The sequence below is a fragment of the Sporothrix schenckii genome (genome assembly GCF_000961545.1).
Source record: "Sporothrix schenckii 1099-18 chromosome Unknown Cont41, whole genome shotgun sequence".
In the NCBI taxonomy this organism is placed as follows: Eukaryota; Fungi; Ascomycota; class Sordariomycetes; order Ophiostomatales; family Ophiostomataceae; genus Sporothrix; species Sporothrix schenckii.
Window position 1 is genome coordinate 1,520,086 of NW_015971142.1, and position 12,004 is coordinate 1,532,089.

The following is a 12,004-nucleotide window of genomic DNA, read 5'->3' on the forward strand; positions in this document are numbered from 1 at the left end:
TCTTAGCCAAATCCTAAAATATCGTCACCTCAGACATGATCCGGCATTGTCAAACTTTCAAACATTTCCCCACTCCTCTCCCTACATGGCAATTCCGCTCCGTTCTGGACCCATGTCGGGCGGACAGAACTGCCGCAGCATCCGCGAACAGTACGAGCTCGCCTTGCGGCACCGGAACTCCGTCACCAGCGCATTGAGCAGCGCCATGTCCGACCCGGCACTGTTGACGTTCGGGACACCGCTGCTGCGGACGGCGTTGCTGACTGTGTTGGAGATGGGTGCGACCACGGGCGGATCGGGCGCCAGCGTGGCGGCGGTGGCCGTCGTATGGCGACCATTGCCATTGCCATTACCAGAGGTAGTACCGTTGGCGCCGCCGTCGTCGTTGGCGCCGCCGCGGATGCGGGCGAGAATGACAAACGCCACGAGGCAGTACTCGGGCGCGTGCCGTATGAAGCCGACGGCCAGCGGCCAGCCACTCGCCGTATCCAGGGACGTCGACGCCGCGGCCATGGTAGCCGCCGTGGCGTGCATCTCGTAGAGCTCTTGGTCGCGGTACGCCGAGGGCCACAGACGGATCCAGTTGCGCAGCCCCGTCTGAATGAGGGCGGCCTCGCCGCTGGGGCCGGCCGTGTAGAGCAGGGACGTTTCCACGCGGAACGTCATGGCGTAGAGGGCCGAGACAATGGTAAACATGTTGAGCACGCTGAGGGTGGCAAAGGCCTGCTCAATCTCCCTCGAGATGGCGCCGTGGCACAGAGTCTGCACTGCGGAGGCGATCGTAATGGGTGCATTGCCCTTTTCGCTGCCTGCAATGGCAGCGTTGGCGGCACGCCATGCGGCGAGCTCGGCAAAGCAGGCGTCGGCCGTCTCGGCACGGAAGCAGGACTCGGGCGAGGCCAGGTCGACCTGCAACTCGGGCAGGACCATGCGCGGCGGATGCCTGTAAAACAGTGCGTAGGCCGCGTCGAGGTCGAAGATGTACGAGACGGTCCGGATCAGGGACTCGCGCAAAATGTACTCGGGCCAGTCAAAGGCCTCCCGCGAATCGGTGCGGACGGGGCGCAGTGTAGCCGACGAGCAGCCAATGTCGCGCGCGAGACCGATGACACTTGAATAGCGATCTTGGCGGGCGCGGCGTTTGGCGCGGGGTGTGCCGTTCCAGGTTTGGTAGAGGCACACCAAGAACCCAGCCTGCAGGCGGGCCAGCTGGGCACTGCGCTGGACGGTGTGCGTCGAGTTTTCCCAGGCGAGCACCATGTTGGTCGTCGTGTTGGTGCAGTCTTCGTGGTCGCAGTCGTTGTCTTCGCATTCGTGGCTGTTGGGTTCGGCACCATTGTCGCCCGCGCCGAAATGGTGGCTGGCGTTGTCATCATGGTCGTTGTCGTACGTCTCTTCGATATCGTCGTGGTCTTCACGGAACACCATTTCTTCGACGGCATCAAACCAGAGGCCAGGGACGGCCGTCTGGTCCGGCCGACCACGGCTGCCGAGCAGCTGGCTGAGATGGTTGTGGTTGCTGCTGTTACTGGGGCTGTCGTCGGGAACCAGGCAAGCACCCACCAGGACCATGGCGGCAAGCAGCATGGCTGGTGCCGCAGCGGGCGTGAACGAAGGGCCGTGGATGGCCGGTTGATTTGGGTACCAGAAGGACCAGAAGAGCGCGAGACACTTGTGGATGTTGGCGGGTCGGAAGAAGTCGTAGCAGAGAGCTTCCATGGCGGGCGACCAGCCGTCGTCGGCCTTGGCTTTGCCCCGGGATCGCGCTCCATTTCCTGCACTTGTATTGTTCTTGGTCCTGTTGGCTTTTGCCAGACTCTGACGAGCCAAGGTCACCTCGCGGATTTGCGACACGATGTCGTGCGTCTTGGCGAGCAGGTGCATATGATCGTCGTCATCGTCGTCGTTGGGTGCCGCAGCCAGAGCAAGAGGCGACCAGCTGGACCACGCGAGGCCGGACGCGGACCGGTGGCCTAGACCGCTCGCGCTCACGCGGCCCATGCCCACAATGACCTTTTCTTGGCTGAGCTGAGCAACGGTGCGGCGCTGTTCCTGGCTGCCGCAACGAAATGAGTCGAGGAGGCCGCTGGTGCGGGTGATGCGCTCGAGGAAGGAGAACTCGCACAGGGCAGACAAGTCGATCTCGGTGGGCCGACGAATGAGGCGAAGCATGAGGGCGGAGGGCTGCTGGAAAGATTGTTGCTCGTGTTGCTCGTGTTGCTGCTGTTGTTGCTGCTGCTGCTGTTGCATGTGGTGGTAGTTTGCCCCGGGTTGCAGATACGTGTATTGGGTGTACCCAGGCTGCTGCGGTGGCATTATGGTTGCAGCGGAGGCCGTTGGCATGGCTGTTGTGGCCGGCATGGACATCATGGGGATGGATGGCGGGACTGCAGCATCAGCAGGGTTCATGCCGGCGGCGAAGTCGCCCATGAGATCGCCGCTAGGAGCACGCAGTCCCATATCCATGTCCATATTGAGGTTGTTAAGACTGTTGATGTTGTTCAGGCCTGGGATGTTGTTGACATTGTTGACGTTGTTGATGTTGTTGATGTTGTTGATGTTGACATTGCTGATATTGACACCGTCCATGTCCACGCCGTCGAGGATCCAGTCGAATTCGTTAGACGCAAACAGCGGCAAAGACGCGTCGATTGGCTGTTGAGTCCCGCTGTCGGCATCGCCGGCGAAACCGGTTGTGCTGGTCGAGCCGGTAGCCGCGGCGGCGGTGGTGCTACGGGTACCGGTACTGGCACTGGCACTCCCGGTGCTGGCCGACCCGGACGATGCTGGGGACGTGGTGCTCATCGGTCCGACGGCAACGGCATCGGCGGCATCGGCGCCTACAACAATCGTATCAATGAACGCGGGATTTCGGACTGCAGCCGCCGCCGCCGCTGCTGCTATTGCTGTTGACGACGTCGAAGACGCTGTTGGTACCGCCCGGGTGTAGACACACGGCCGCTTGCTCCGGACGCACGTCTCGCACGGGTCAGTAAAGGTGCAGGCGCGTTTGAGGCGGCAGCAGCGGTCGCAGGCCTGCGGTTTGCGGCCGCGCGTCTTCGGAACGACTTGTGGTGTCTCCAGTGCCTGGCGGCGGCGCACGGCACACGTTGTCCAGTGGCGCTTGAGCGAGTCGCTGCGGTTGAAGAGGCGGCCGCAGAAGAGGCAGGCAAAGCCCTTGTGCTTTGCCTCATTGTCCTTGCGTGACTGTGTGTCGATGGGTACTGTCGAGGTCGATGTTGAGGTCGAGGTTGCAGCTGTTGTCGGGGCTGTTGCTGCCCCAGACGATGAGACGTCGCCCGCCCGACCCATCGCGTCAGGCGCATCCAACGGCGGCCCCGCGATGGACGTCTCCATGGAGGCTGTCGTCAATGGCCAATCTAACGTTGTCCGGTCTCTGTCCGAGGCTGTTCGTCGTGAATGTCGATTCAGTTGTCACGTCGTCGGTTCGTGTAGGCGGGAATGACGATGCTGGTCGTGCTCCCTGGAGAGAGAGATTGGCAAGGAGTCTAACTGCCGATCTCAAGTGGAGGAGGCAAGGGGCGTGTGGGCAAGGCATAGCGAGACACACACTCACAGACCAGAGCTCTCATCGCCTCAGCTCGTTATTCGCACATTTCTCGGTGATCTCCGTGGACCCAACGACGGACCAACGATTAGCGAGCGAAAGGAGAAATGCGGGGAAATTGGCTGGCCATTCAAGTGGCAGGGTGCGGCCTCAGAATTCGCACTGTTTGGAGGCAGGGGCGATGGGTGACGCTGTACGACAGCACGACAGACAAGCCTGGCGAGAAAGGAGCGCAAAAGAACGCAAATTGGCAGGTGCCAACGCCGGTTGTCTCATAGTGTCCAAAATCGCCACCCAATGGCTGCAAATAGGCCCTTGTCGTTGGGCCAGTGCAAGCAAAAGAAAACGAACCTGGCAGACAATCGAACAAACGCCAGCTGGCCTGCAATGACAATGTCTGGCCATGCGTTGACTGCGCTAGTCCTGGAAGCTGAACCACTCAGTTGGGTCGGGGTTGAACGTGCGAGCGGGAAATTCCCACACATTCCTTGCCGGTTGGTGTTCTTCTGTTGACATCGCGGCTTCACCGTAGCTGAAAGCCTTATGAGACACGTGGGCTGGTGCGAATGAACTGTTCGCTGTATTTCGTACAGATGTCTCTGATGCAGTGCCTCACAGCATCCCATGCTCCTTCGTATAGTTCTTGGGCCACTCGCCGGACTTGCCGGGCGCCATGATGCCGTTCGAATCGACGGCGTTCTTGATGGCCTCGTTGACGAGCAGGAAGCTGCTGTTGTTCCAGTTGTACGTGCCCATGATCTGGCCAGGGCGCGCGTCGCTTCTGGGCCGCGTCGTGCTCGTTGAAGACAATGCAGACAATGTGGTGCATCTCGCGCATGCCAATGGTGACGGTGCCGATAAAGCCGAGCTCGGCCTCTTCGCAGCGCCGCCGCGTCACTTCGTACGGCGCTATGGCGTCCTCGCCCCGGACAGGCGCAATGGGCGAGCAGAAGAGACGCGTGCCGTTGTGCGGCCACGAGACCCAGCGCAACTCTTCAACAGTCGGGATGCCTTGCATAGTCAGGTCGCGGATGCGCAGCACCGCGTTCGCAAGCACGTCGTCTTTGCAGTAGAACCGGGCGCCGGGAATGGCTGTGAAGGCGCCCTTAATGGCCGCCCACAGACATTGCGGACGGGTTCGGGTCCGCACACCGCGCCGTAAAAGTTCCAGCGGGCCAGGTTCAGCTTCTTGCCAATAGCGTCCAGCTCTTCGTTGCCCAGCACGCCCTTTTGTCGATGTACTCCGCCTTGGTGCCGATGACGGCTGCGTCCAGCAGGATGTGATGCATCGTCGGCAGGTTCTGCAAGACCACGACCGGGCGCAGCGGCCGGACGATGTCAACAGCCTGCTTGAGGTCCTCGTCGCATGGCAGCGTGATGAGGTACGACTGGCCGCAGGCCTGGGGTCGCCGGTTTGCGCGGGTCTGGCAGCGCGCCCATTCCTGTACGGACCAGGGCGCCCGACGGCAGCCCACTGTGCATCATTAAGTGGTCGCCGTACGGCGTGTATCCGCCGCCACGCTCGAGCGTGTTGCCCGGGATGGAAGCGCTGCCCAGGCCAGGCACGTCGATCCACAGCTTGTCGCGCAGGTTGTTCGCAACGAAGTAGTTGTGCATGTCCTGGAACGTGACGCCCGGCTCAACCAGGCAGTACATGCCGTCGACGTTCACCTCGAGGATCTTCTTCATGTTCTTTCCCATGTTGAGCACCAGGCTGCCGCGCACACGGGAACCTGCGCCGCCGTACCCAGAGTTGCTCCCAAAGGCGATGGGCCTCATCGGCATTGGCAGCAGGTTGGCCGGGTCGACAATAGCCTGCACGTTGCCGACGTTGCGTGGCGCCACTACCGCCGGTCATGCATGTATGTGGGATCCTCGTACGAGCGGTCGTCAATCTGGTCCGCGGACACGATGACCTGGACATTCTCGGTAATCCTTGATGAACTTGTTGAACGCTGTAATATCGACACCAGGCGGTAGGGCCAGTGGTGTCGAGCCAGAAGGATGTGAAGTGGAAGCTGACATGGCTGTGCTTAGTGATAGGATGATGGTATGTTGTGATGTCGATTGGACGTGAACAGCTAAGGACTCGAGACGATGGATAACAAGGCAGAACACGAATCCAGAAATCAGGCGTTATTGCCTCACCTTACAGCACACAGACAGGGGCAGATGACTCGTATTTATGCGAAACTGATCTGGTAACCCCTTATCACAGCACACCACTGCTTGGACTGATCTCCGCCGCCACCCAACTCGCGCATCGCCCACCACCTCGGCCTTCCAACCCGGGGCCTCCTGACTATTCAGTGCACTCTATGTTGCTCATTCATATCCCGTGCTATATTCTACTCTTTTATGTCGATGATCCAGTTGGGCCAGCCGGCAGCTTGCCCCTCATCCAACGTCACGCCATGGTCACTACTTACATACGCACAGCCCTGTGGAATTTCTCCGTTGTTGCCCTCCGGCCCGCAGCTTGGTCTGTGGATTTCCCGATGGCCCCGCCCCGTTTGCAGATCTGGAGAAATGCCACAGACAACGATTACAGCAAGGACCGTACGGGGCTGTCTTTGACCTGCATTGCGCTCATCCCCTGTGATTCGAGGCCCAGACCCCAGAGCCCTGCTGATGGCCCTCGCCTAGCACCAAGACACAAACAATATCCGCCCGAACTCGTAACAACGCATCTGGCGCATTTTGTACCGATTTTGGAGTACATGACCTGCACCAGCCGATCACAGAACGTCGCGTCGTAGCCAGTGCTGCTGATGGATATCACACATCCGCTGGTCGACCCCCCAGATACTTTGATCCTCAGCTACGGAGCGGCAGGGAGGGCCGCTGCTGTCAGCGGTGGCATGGTTGTGGCGCGTTTTGGCGAGGTGGCGTTGGCGGTTCCATTCCAAAACACCGTCCGTGTTTGTGTGCGGACAAGCGTCTGCGTGCGTGCCTGTGTGACCGTCGCCGTCACGGTCACAGTCTTTGACTCCATCGTTGTTCCATTGGCCGCTTTGAACACTGTTTTTGTTGTCGTCGCCGTCTCCCAACTCGTTGCTGTGACAAGCCTCCGACACGACGACGGCACAGGCGTCGGCGACGGTGACATGCAGATGGGGCAGGCCGGGCACAACCGACACGATGACGCGTTGTCCGCCCCGTCCGTCGGCCTTGGAGCAAGCGGGACGCCGGTCGTCCCCTGGCCGGGATTGCACGTGCCTCCGGATAGGTCGCACCCATGAGCGCAGTAGGCGTCGATGTTGCCGCAGAAGCCGTGTCCCGAACAACAGTCTCCCCATTTCGATCCAACACAGGTGAAGCCGGTGTTGCCGCCGCAGCTGCCATTGGGGCTGATCTGGAGGGCCAGCGCCGACGTGGCCGACAAGGTCGCCGAGAGAAGGAAAACCTGGACAACGAAGATCCAATGTGGTCTTTGCCGTGACATCATGCTTTAGTTTTCTGACGAGACGATATGGGCAATGTGTCGTGGTAATCGCACCGTGCTAGATGTGTTTCAGTCAAAGGGCGTATGTGGTTTGGCCCTCCTTTATAGGTACATTAATACTTTGTTGTTTGCCGTGATAGCCGACGTGGTGTGGCTTACTTGTCTTTCACCCGGTTGTTGGTCGTAGGATCATGAAAACGTAATATGTTGCGGCGGAAGGACGGCACCTCAATTTAACAATACGAGGCGACCGCGACCACCCGTATATTTCTCCAACGTTCCAACGCACGATAAGAAAACTCGTTGGTTTCACACGTTACCTGGGACTTGTATGTTCCAAGGCTCTGGGGACGAATGTAGCTCGCCGTCGCCTCTTCTGTCGTCCTTGTCTTCTGCACCGCGATCCCACTTTCACTCTCAATCCAACGTTGTCTTTGTTAGGCGTCTGTAACTATCAGTTGCCAAAGATTGCGTTGCCTCAATGGCTTTGGCAATTGCGCCCTGCCAGCAGCCGCTTATCGTCTCGGCGAACAACCGCTGTCCAGTCACCGGACTCGTTCCATCGGTGATAGGGCGAACTGGGCCTCGACCCCAGGCGCAGGACGCGCGTCGTACGGCTCTACACCCCGACACAATGTTTCCCGGTGCCGCGCGGACCCGTCTAGAGTGTAGCATCTCAGGTGCTTTTGTAGTGTGCGATACGGTGTGTCGTCTAATGTGAGTGACATGCTCTGGGCACCGTTGGAGCAGTCGTGGGTGGCTTTGCGGCAGATGCTTGTAGATTTAGATCCCGTTGTGCAGGTGATGGCACCCTGTATCAAGACTACCACTCCAGGCATCATGGACTTTGTGACGCGTGTTACATCGCAGTGGTTGCAATATGCCGGAGATGCCAATACCTATCATCGAGTGCTAGGCACAACGAAACGAGCATCAGTTGACCGGGTGCGTGCCGTGGTCCTTGGGCGGCTCTGTTGTACCTACCAGCCTTTGTTGCCATTCGAGCTTCTTCAATCGAGAGTATATGCGACGGCTGCCAAGACGTGGCCGGTGGAAAAACCTGTCAATGTAACATGCCACGAATCTTATTCTGTCGTTTGTCGAAAGGTAGATTATCGTCCTCGATAGTGGGCCGTGTGCAATGAAATACGTCATTGATCTCTTACTTCTCGTCGTTTGTAGGTTTTGTTCTCGTTTGACACCCACCGCTAGATACCACCGTCAATTGATTATGGCCCTCCATCCACAGTCTTTTCGGGTCGACAGGTGGTGTCTGTTCGGTACAAAGATGTCCCTTCTAAGAGAGCTTGGCGACAGCTCGTCGCGTCTGACGCAAGCACACTGGTTGTCCGATCACCAATCTACGGCCCATCGGACATCCAGTCGGATACGTTGTATATAGGTAAGTCTTGTCGCCATGTGCAATGATCCACCATGGCGGCTGACTGCAAACTTGGATTGCATTTGGTATTTGGCATTTGTTGGAATTCTTCGAGTATGGTATCGGATCGTTTCATGTCCAGCGAGCCTATGCCCCTGTTGACACTCTTAGTTTCTTGTTAAAACCATCCGTCCACGAAGAAACTTGACATTCCAAGATAGGAAGATACGACTCACAGACCGTTAACCAACCGTCGACAATAGATCAGCATCGAGATGTCCCGTCTATAGCATAAATTCATGTCAAGACGACGACCAGTCTGTGGCTCAACAAGGCATGATGACTGGGGCTCGTTGGGAGGGCCATCACCCACCAGCATCGAGATGACTGCAGGTACTCATCGACGGCGCGAGGGCTCTTACGCCGACAACACATATAGGAAGTGGAGACTCTCACAGGAACTGTCTCTATAGGCACAAAATGAACCCCCAAAAAGAGAAACAAGCGAAGCAAGTGCGTGGGGGAGAGGCATCGCTCCTTCCATTCCTGTCCGGACGTCGCACTAGTACTCGACCCGGGAACACGGGACGCGCAGGGAGTTCTACGCTCTGGTCGAGGATTCGCCGGGTGCGAGAATATTCGGCTTTTCGTGTGTGCGGTGTGTGTGCTTCCTGTACTCCACGACAATCGTGCTTTTACGTGCGTATATTTGATTTGAATTTGCTGCCCTTCCTGGCGTGATTTCTTCCCAACAAAACTGCCTCTGACACTACCCTTCAGCTGTCGTCTTTGCTTACCTTTGAATTCACCCTCAACTTATTTATAGGCACGGAACATACAACACAAAGCCGAATTCTACACGCCGGCCGAAAGGCTTCATCTTCCTCGGCAACAATGTACAAAGTTTGTCCGATCCTCAACAAGGGGCATGGCTTCGTTGCCACGGCTTCCATTGCCAAAGGTACCCGCATCTTGAACGAGGCTCCGTTGCTCGTTTTCGACAAGCTTCTACCCGTGCTGCACAAGGGACCGCCGTATGACGAAGACCTGATGAGCGAAGTGCTCGAAAAAGCAGTCCATCTCAACGACGACGAGCGTGCTACCTTGGGCGCCCTGGAAACTGTATACCACGGCACGACCCCGGCTGAACAGCTGGTCGGCATCCTCTGCACGGTGGGCATTGTCATGGGGATGAGGGGCGACACCGATGCCCAGGTCGGGTACTTCCCGCATGCGTCGTTTCTCAACCACGACTGCCGGCCAAACGCGTTCTGGAGCTGGAACGCGTCGACGGGGCGTCTGCGGGTCCATGCCGTGCGCCCCATTCAGCCGGGCGAGGAGATCACCGTGTCGTACTTGGACTCGACCCAGGCCTAGCTGGCCCGCGGCGAGATCCTGCGGGGCGACTTTCGCTTCATCTGCGACTGCAAGACGTGCCAGCTGCCCCTGATGGAGATGGCGGCGCTCAACGCGCTCGTGCAGCGGAGCATTAACCTCACCAACGACATTACAACGCGCATGCGCAACGGCGCAGACGTCCAGCTGCCGCATCGGGTGCTGAGGCTCATCCGTACGCTCGTTGCCCTCAAGAAGGACCCCGACATGCCCATTGTCGGCCAGGAGCTCGGCAGCGCCTACCTCGCGGGCGCCAACGTGTGCCTCCGCAACGGCGACTACGAGCGCGGCTGTGCGTTTCTGCGCGCCGTCATGAAGGAGCTGGAGGTCACTGGCGGCAAGGACGATCCGTCCATTGCTCACTACAAGGCTGTCATCGAGAACCCGGCGATTGAGCCGACCTACGGCGAGACCAGCCTGTGGATCGAGCCGGTGCCGGCCGACGCGCCCAGGCCCGTCCGGCGGGGCCGCATTTGGAACCGGGACTTTCGCGCCTTTGAAAACTGGGTGTGGGCCCGCGCCGAGTGGGTGCCGCCCCTGTCCGCGCGCGCCCGGTTTCTTCCCCTGATGCGGCTCCCCGTGAACAACACGGTCAACTACGTATTCCACGACGGCGAGGACGCCAGCCTCATGCCCATCTTCCATCGCCACTGGGCCTATGCGGGCGAGATTGTCCGCGTGGTCCCTGCGCCGGTGTGGACCATCTATACGCGCGACGACGACGGCAAGGAAGCTGCCTTTTGCGTGGTCCCGGACAAAGAGGGCCAGTGGATTGACGCGCGTCTCTACCTGCCCGGGCAGACCTTTATTGCCATGTACGAGACCTGGTCGGGCGACGAATATCGCGAGCTGACTCTCAAGCACAAGGTGCCGGTCAGCGCGACCAAGGTGAGTTTGTGTTGGTTGGTGTTTGTTCTCGTACAAGTCGACAGGCATGTAACAAAAAAAGGCGTTTCTCGACTAACCGACTTGTCCCTCTCCACAGACTGTGAAAATGCCCCTCTCGTCCTTCTTCCAGCTCGTCGACAGCTTCAACGCCGTCTGGCCATCGGGCAACAAGGGCCCCACGCTCTGCGAAGTGTGCCGTCGCCAGATTGAGGGCTACGAATATCTGAAGAAAGGCTGTCTCCGGTGCTACTCGGCCTTTTACTGTAGCCAGGACTGCCTCCGCGCCGGCCGGTCCCAGGGCGTCCACGAGACCAAGTGCATCTTTCTGCAGGACTACGACATCAAGTGCCTGCTGCACGCCGACTGGACCTGTTTTGTGCGGCCCATTTCCTTTCCCGTGCCGCATCCGGTGTAGACGAGGAGACGAACGTGGCGGCGTGAGACAGCCTTGCAGGTCATGCAAAAAAGGATCCATATATCTACACAAGTGTGTAGAATGTCTTGACGTTGTTTGTTATTTGATCACGGAGAAGCATACGCATTTGGACGAGATTGGCCTCATTGAATGTGGTGAGAGTGTCGAGGAAGCGTCGAGGTGTCGAGTGGGATTTCGGGGAAGTCCTAAACGTTGAAATATTCTCATGTAGACTGGCAACACTGCCATATCACAGTACCATGTAAGTAGGCTATGCGAAATGAGAGGTGGTATAACCGTGGAGATTCGAGGCACCACTAGAGCACAAGTATGTTGTCATGTGTAATTAGACGATACTTTTGCAACGGCTTCCGTTCACAGTTTATCTCTACATATACCGCCCAAACCAATTACGACCAATTGGAAGCAAGCACCTACAGAATTTTTGGTGTCATAACAGTAGCGATGTGCAATGTCATCTTATCATCTGCGATGTCGCTGTGACGCGATACTGTCGCAATCCTGCGGCCGGCAATAAACCGTTTGCGGGGCCAAAATCTCCGTCTCGGCAAAACCACCGCTTGGTCGTCTTATGATCACCAGCAGCTCAATGCGCCGTGACTCTATCTCACCGCCATCTGCAGACGCTTACAGTTGCTTTACGGGCGTCATATATCCGCCTTATAACCATCCAACTCTGCTAGCAAGCGGCTGCAACATGAGGCCGGCATTGAGGACTGGAAGGCGGGAGCGGCGATGAGCGAAGGAGGTACTATTGCGCGAGAATAACCCGAACAGGCCGCTAAAGAGTCAAGCTCTCGCGAGCGCTGGTGCCGTTATGGAGCAGAGTGGAGACTTGAGTCTCTATCACTTGATGCAGTCCCCTAGACTTTCAGGGACGGAAATTGTCCC

At 58.2% G+C, this 12,004-nt stretch overlaps 5 protein-coding genes across 5 annotated transcripts; 1 reads left to right on the forward strand and 4 right to left on the reverse strand.

Annotated features, from left to right (window-relative positions):
• Positions 1-81: 81 nt before the first annotated feature.
• SPSK_06943 (uncharacterized protein) lies at positions 82-3,357 on the reverse strand (the record flags this gene model as incomplete). Its single annotated transcript, XM_016733613.1, has 1 exon — positions 82-3,357. The coding sequence occupies one exon, from the start codon at positions 3,355-3,357 to the stop codon at positions 82-84; it is 3,276 nt and encodes a 1,091-aa protein (XP_016590825.1).
• Positions 3,358-4,180: 823 nt separating this feature from the next.
• SPSK_07518 (uncharacterized protein) lies at positions 4,181-5,593 on the reverse strand (the record flags this gene model as incomplete). Its single annotated transcript, XM_016734179.1, has 5 exons — positions 4,181-4,327; positions 4,386-4,673; positions 4,721-4,869; positions 5,044-5,412; positions 5,485-5,593. 5 exons carry the CDS (start codon positions 5,591-5,593, stop codon positions 4,181-4,183), a joined length of 1,062 nt encoding a protein of 353 aa, XP_016590826.1.
• A 796-nt stretch (positions 5,594-6,389) lies between these two features.
• SPSK_07999 (uncharacterized protein) lies at positions 6,390-7,013 on the reverse strand (the record flags this gene model as incomplete). Its single annotated transcript, XM_016734651.1, has 1 exon — positions 6,390-7,013. The coding sequence occupies one exon, from the start codon at positions 7,011-7,013 to the stop codon at positions 6,390-6,392; it is 624 nt and encodes a 207-aa protein (XP_016590827.1).
• A 545-nt stretch (positions 7,014-7,558) lies between these two features.
• Positions 7,559-7,852, reverse strand: SPSK_08179 (uncharacterized protein; the record flags this gene model as incomplete). Its single annotated transcript, XM_016734817.1, has 1 exon — positions 7,559-7,852. The coding sequence occupies one exon, from the start codon at positions 7,850-7,852 to the stop codon at positions 7,559-7,561; it is 294 nt and encodes a 97-aa protein (XP_016590828.1).
• A 1,436-nt stretch (positions 7,853-9,288) lies between these two features.
• On the forward strand, positions 9,289-11,092 carry SPSK_07300 (uncharacterized protein; the record flags this gene model as incomplete). The annotated part of the gene is made up of 3 exons (XM_016733964.1): positions 9,289-9,708; positions 9,772-10,677; positions 10,775-11,092. 3 exons carry the CDS (start codon positions 9,289-9,291, stop codon positions 11,090-11,092), a joined length of 1,644 nt encoding a protein of 547 aa, XP_016590829.1.
• Positions 11,093-12,004: the final 912 nt, after the last annotated feature.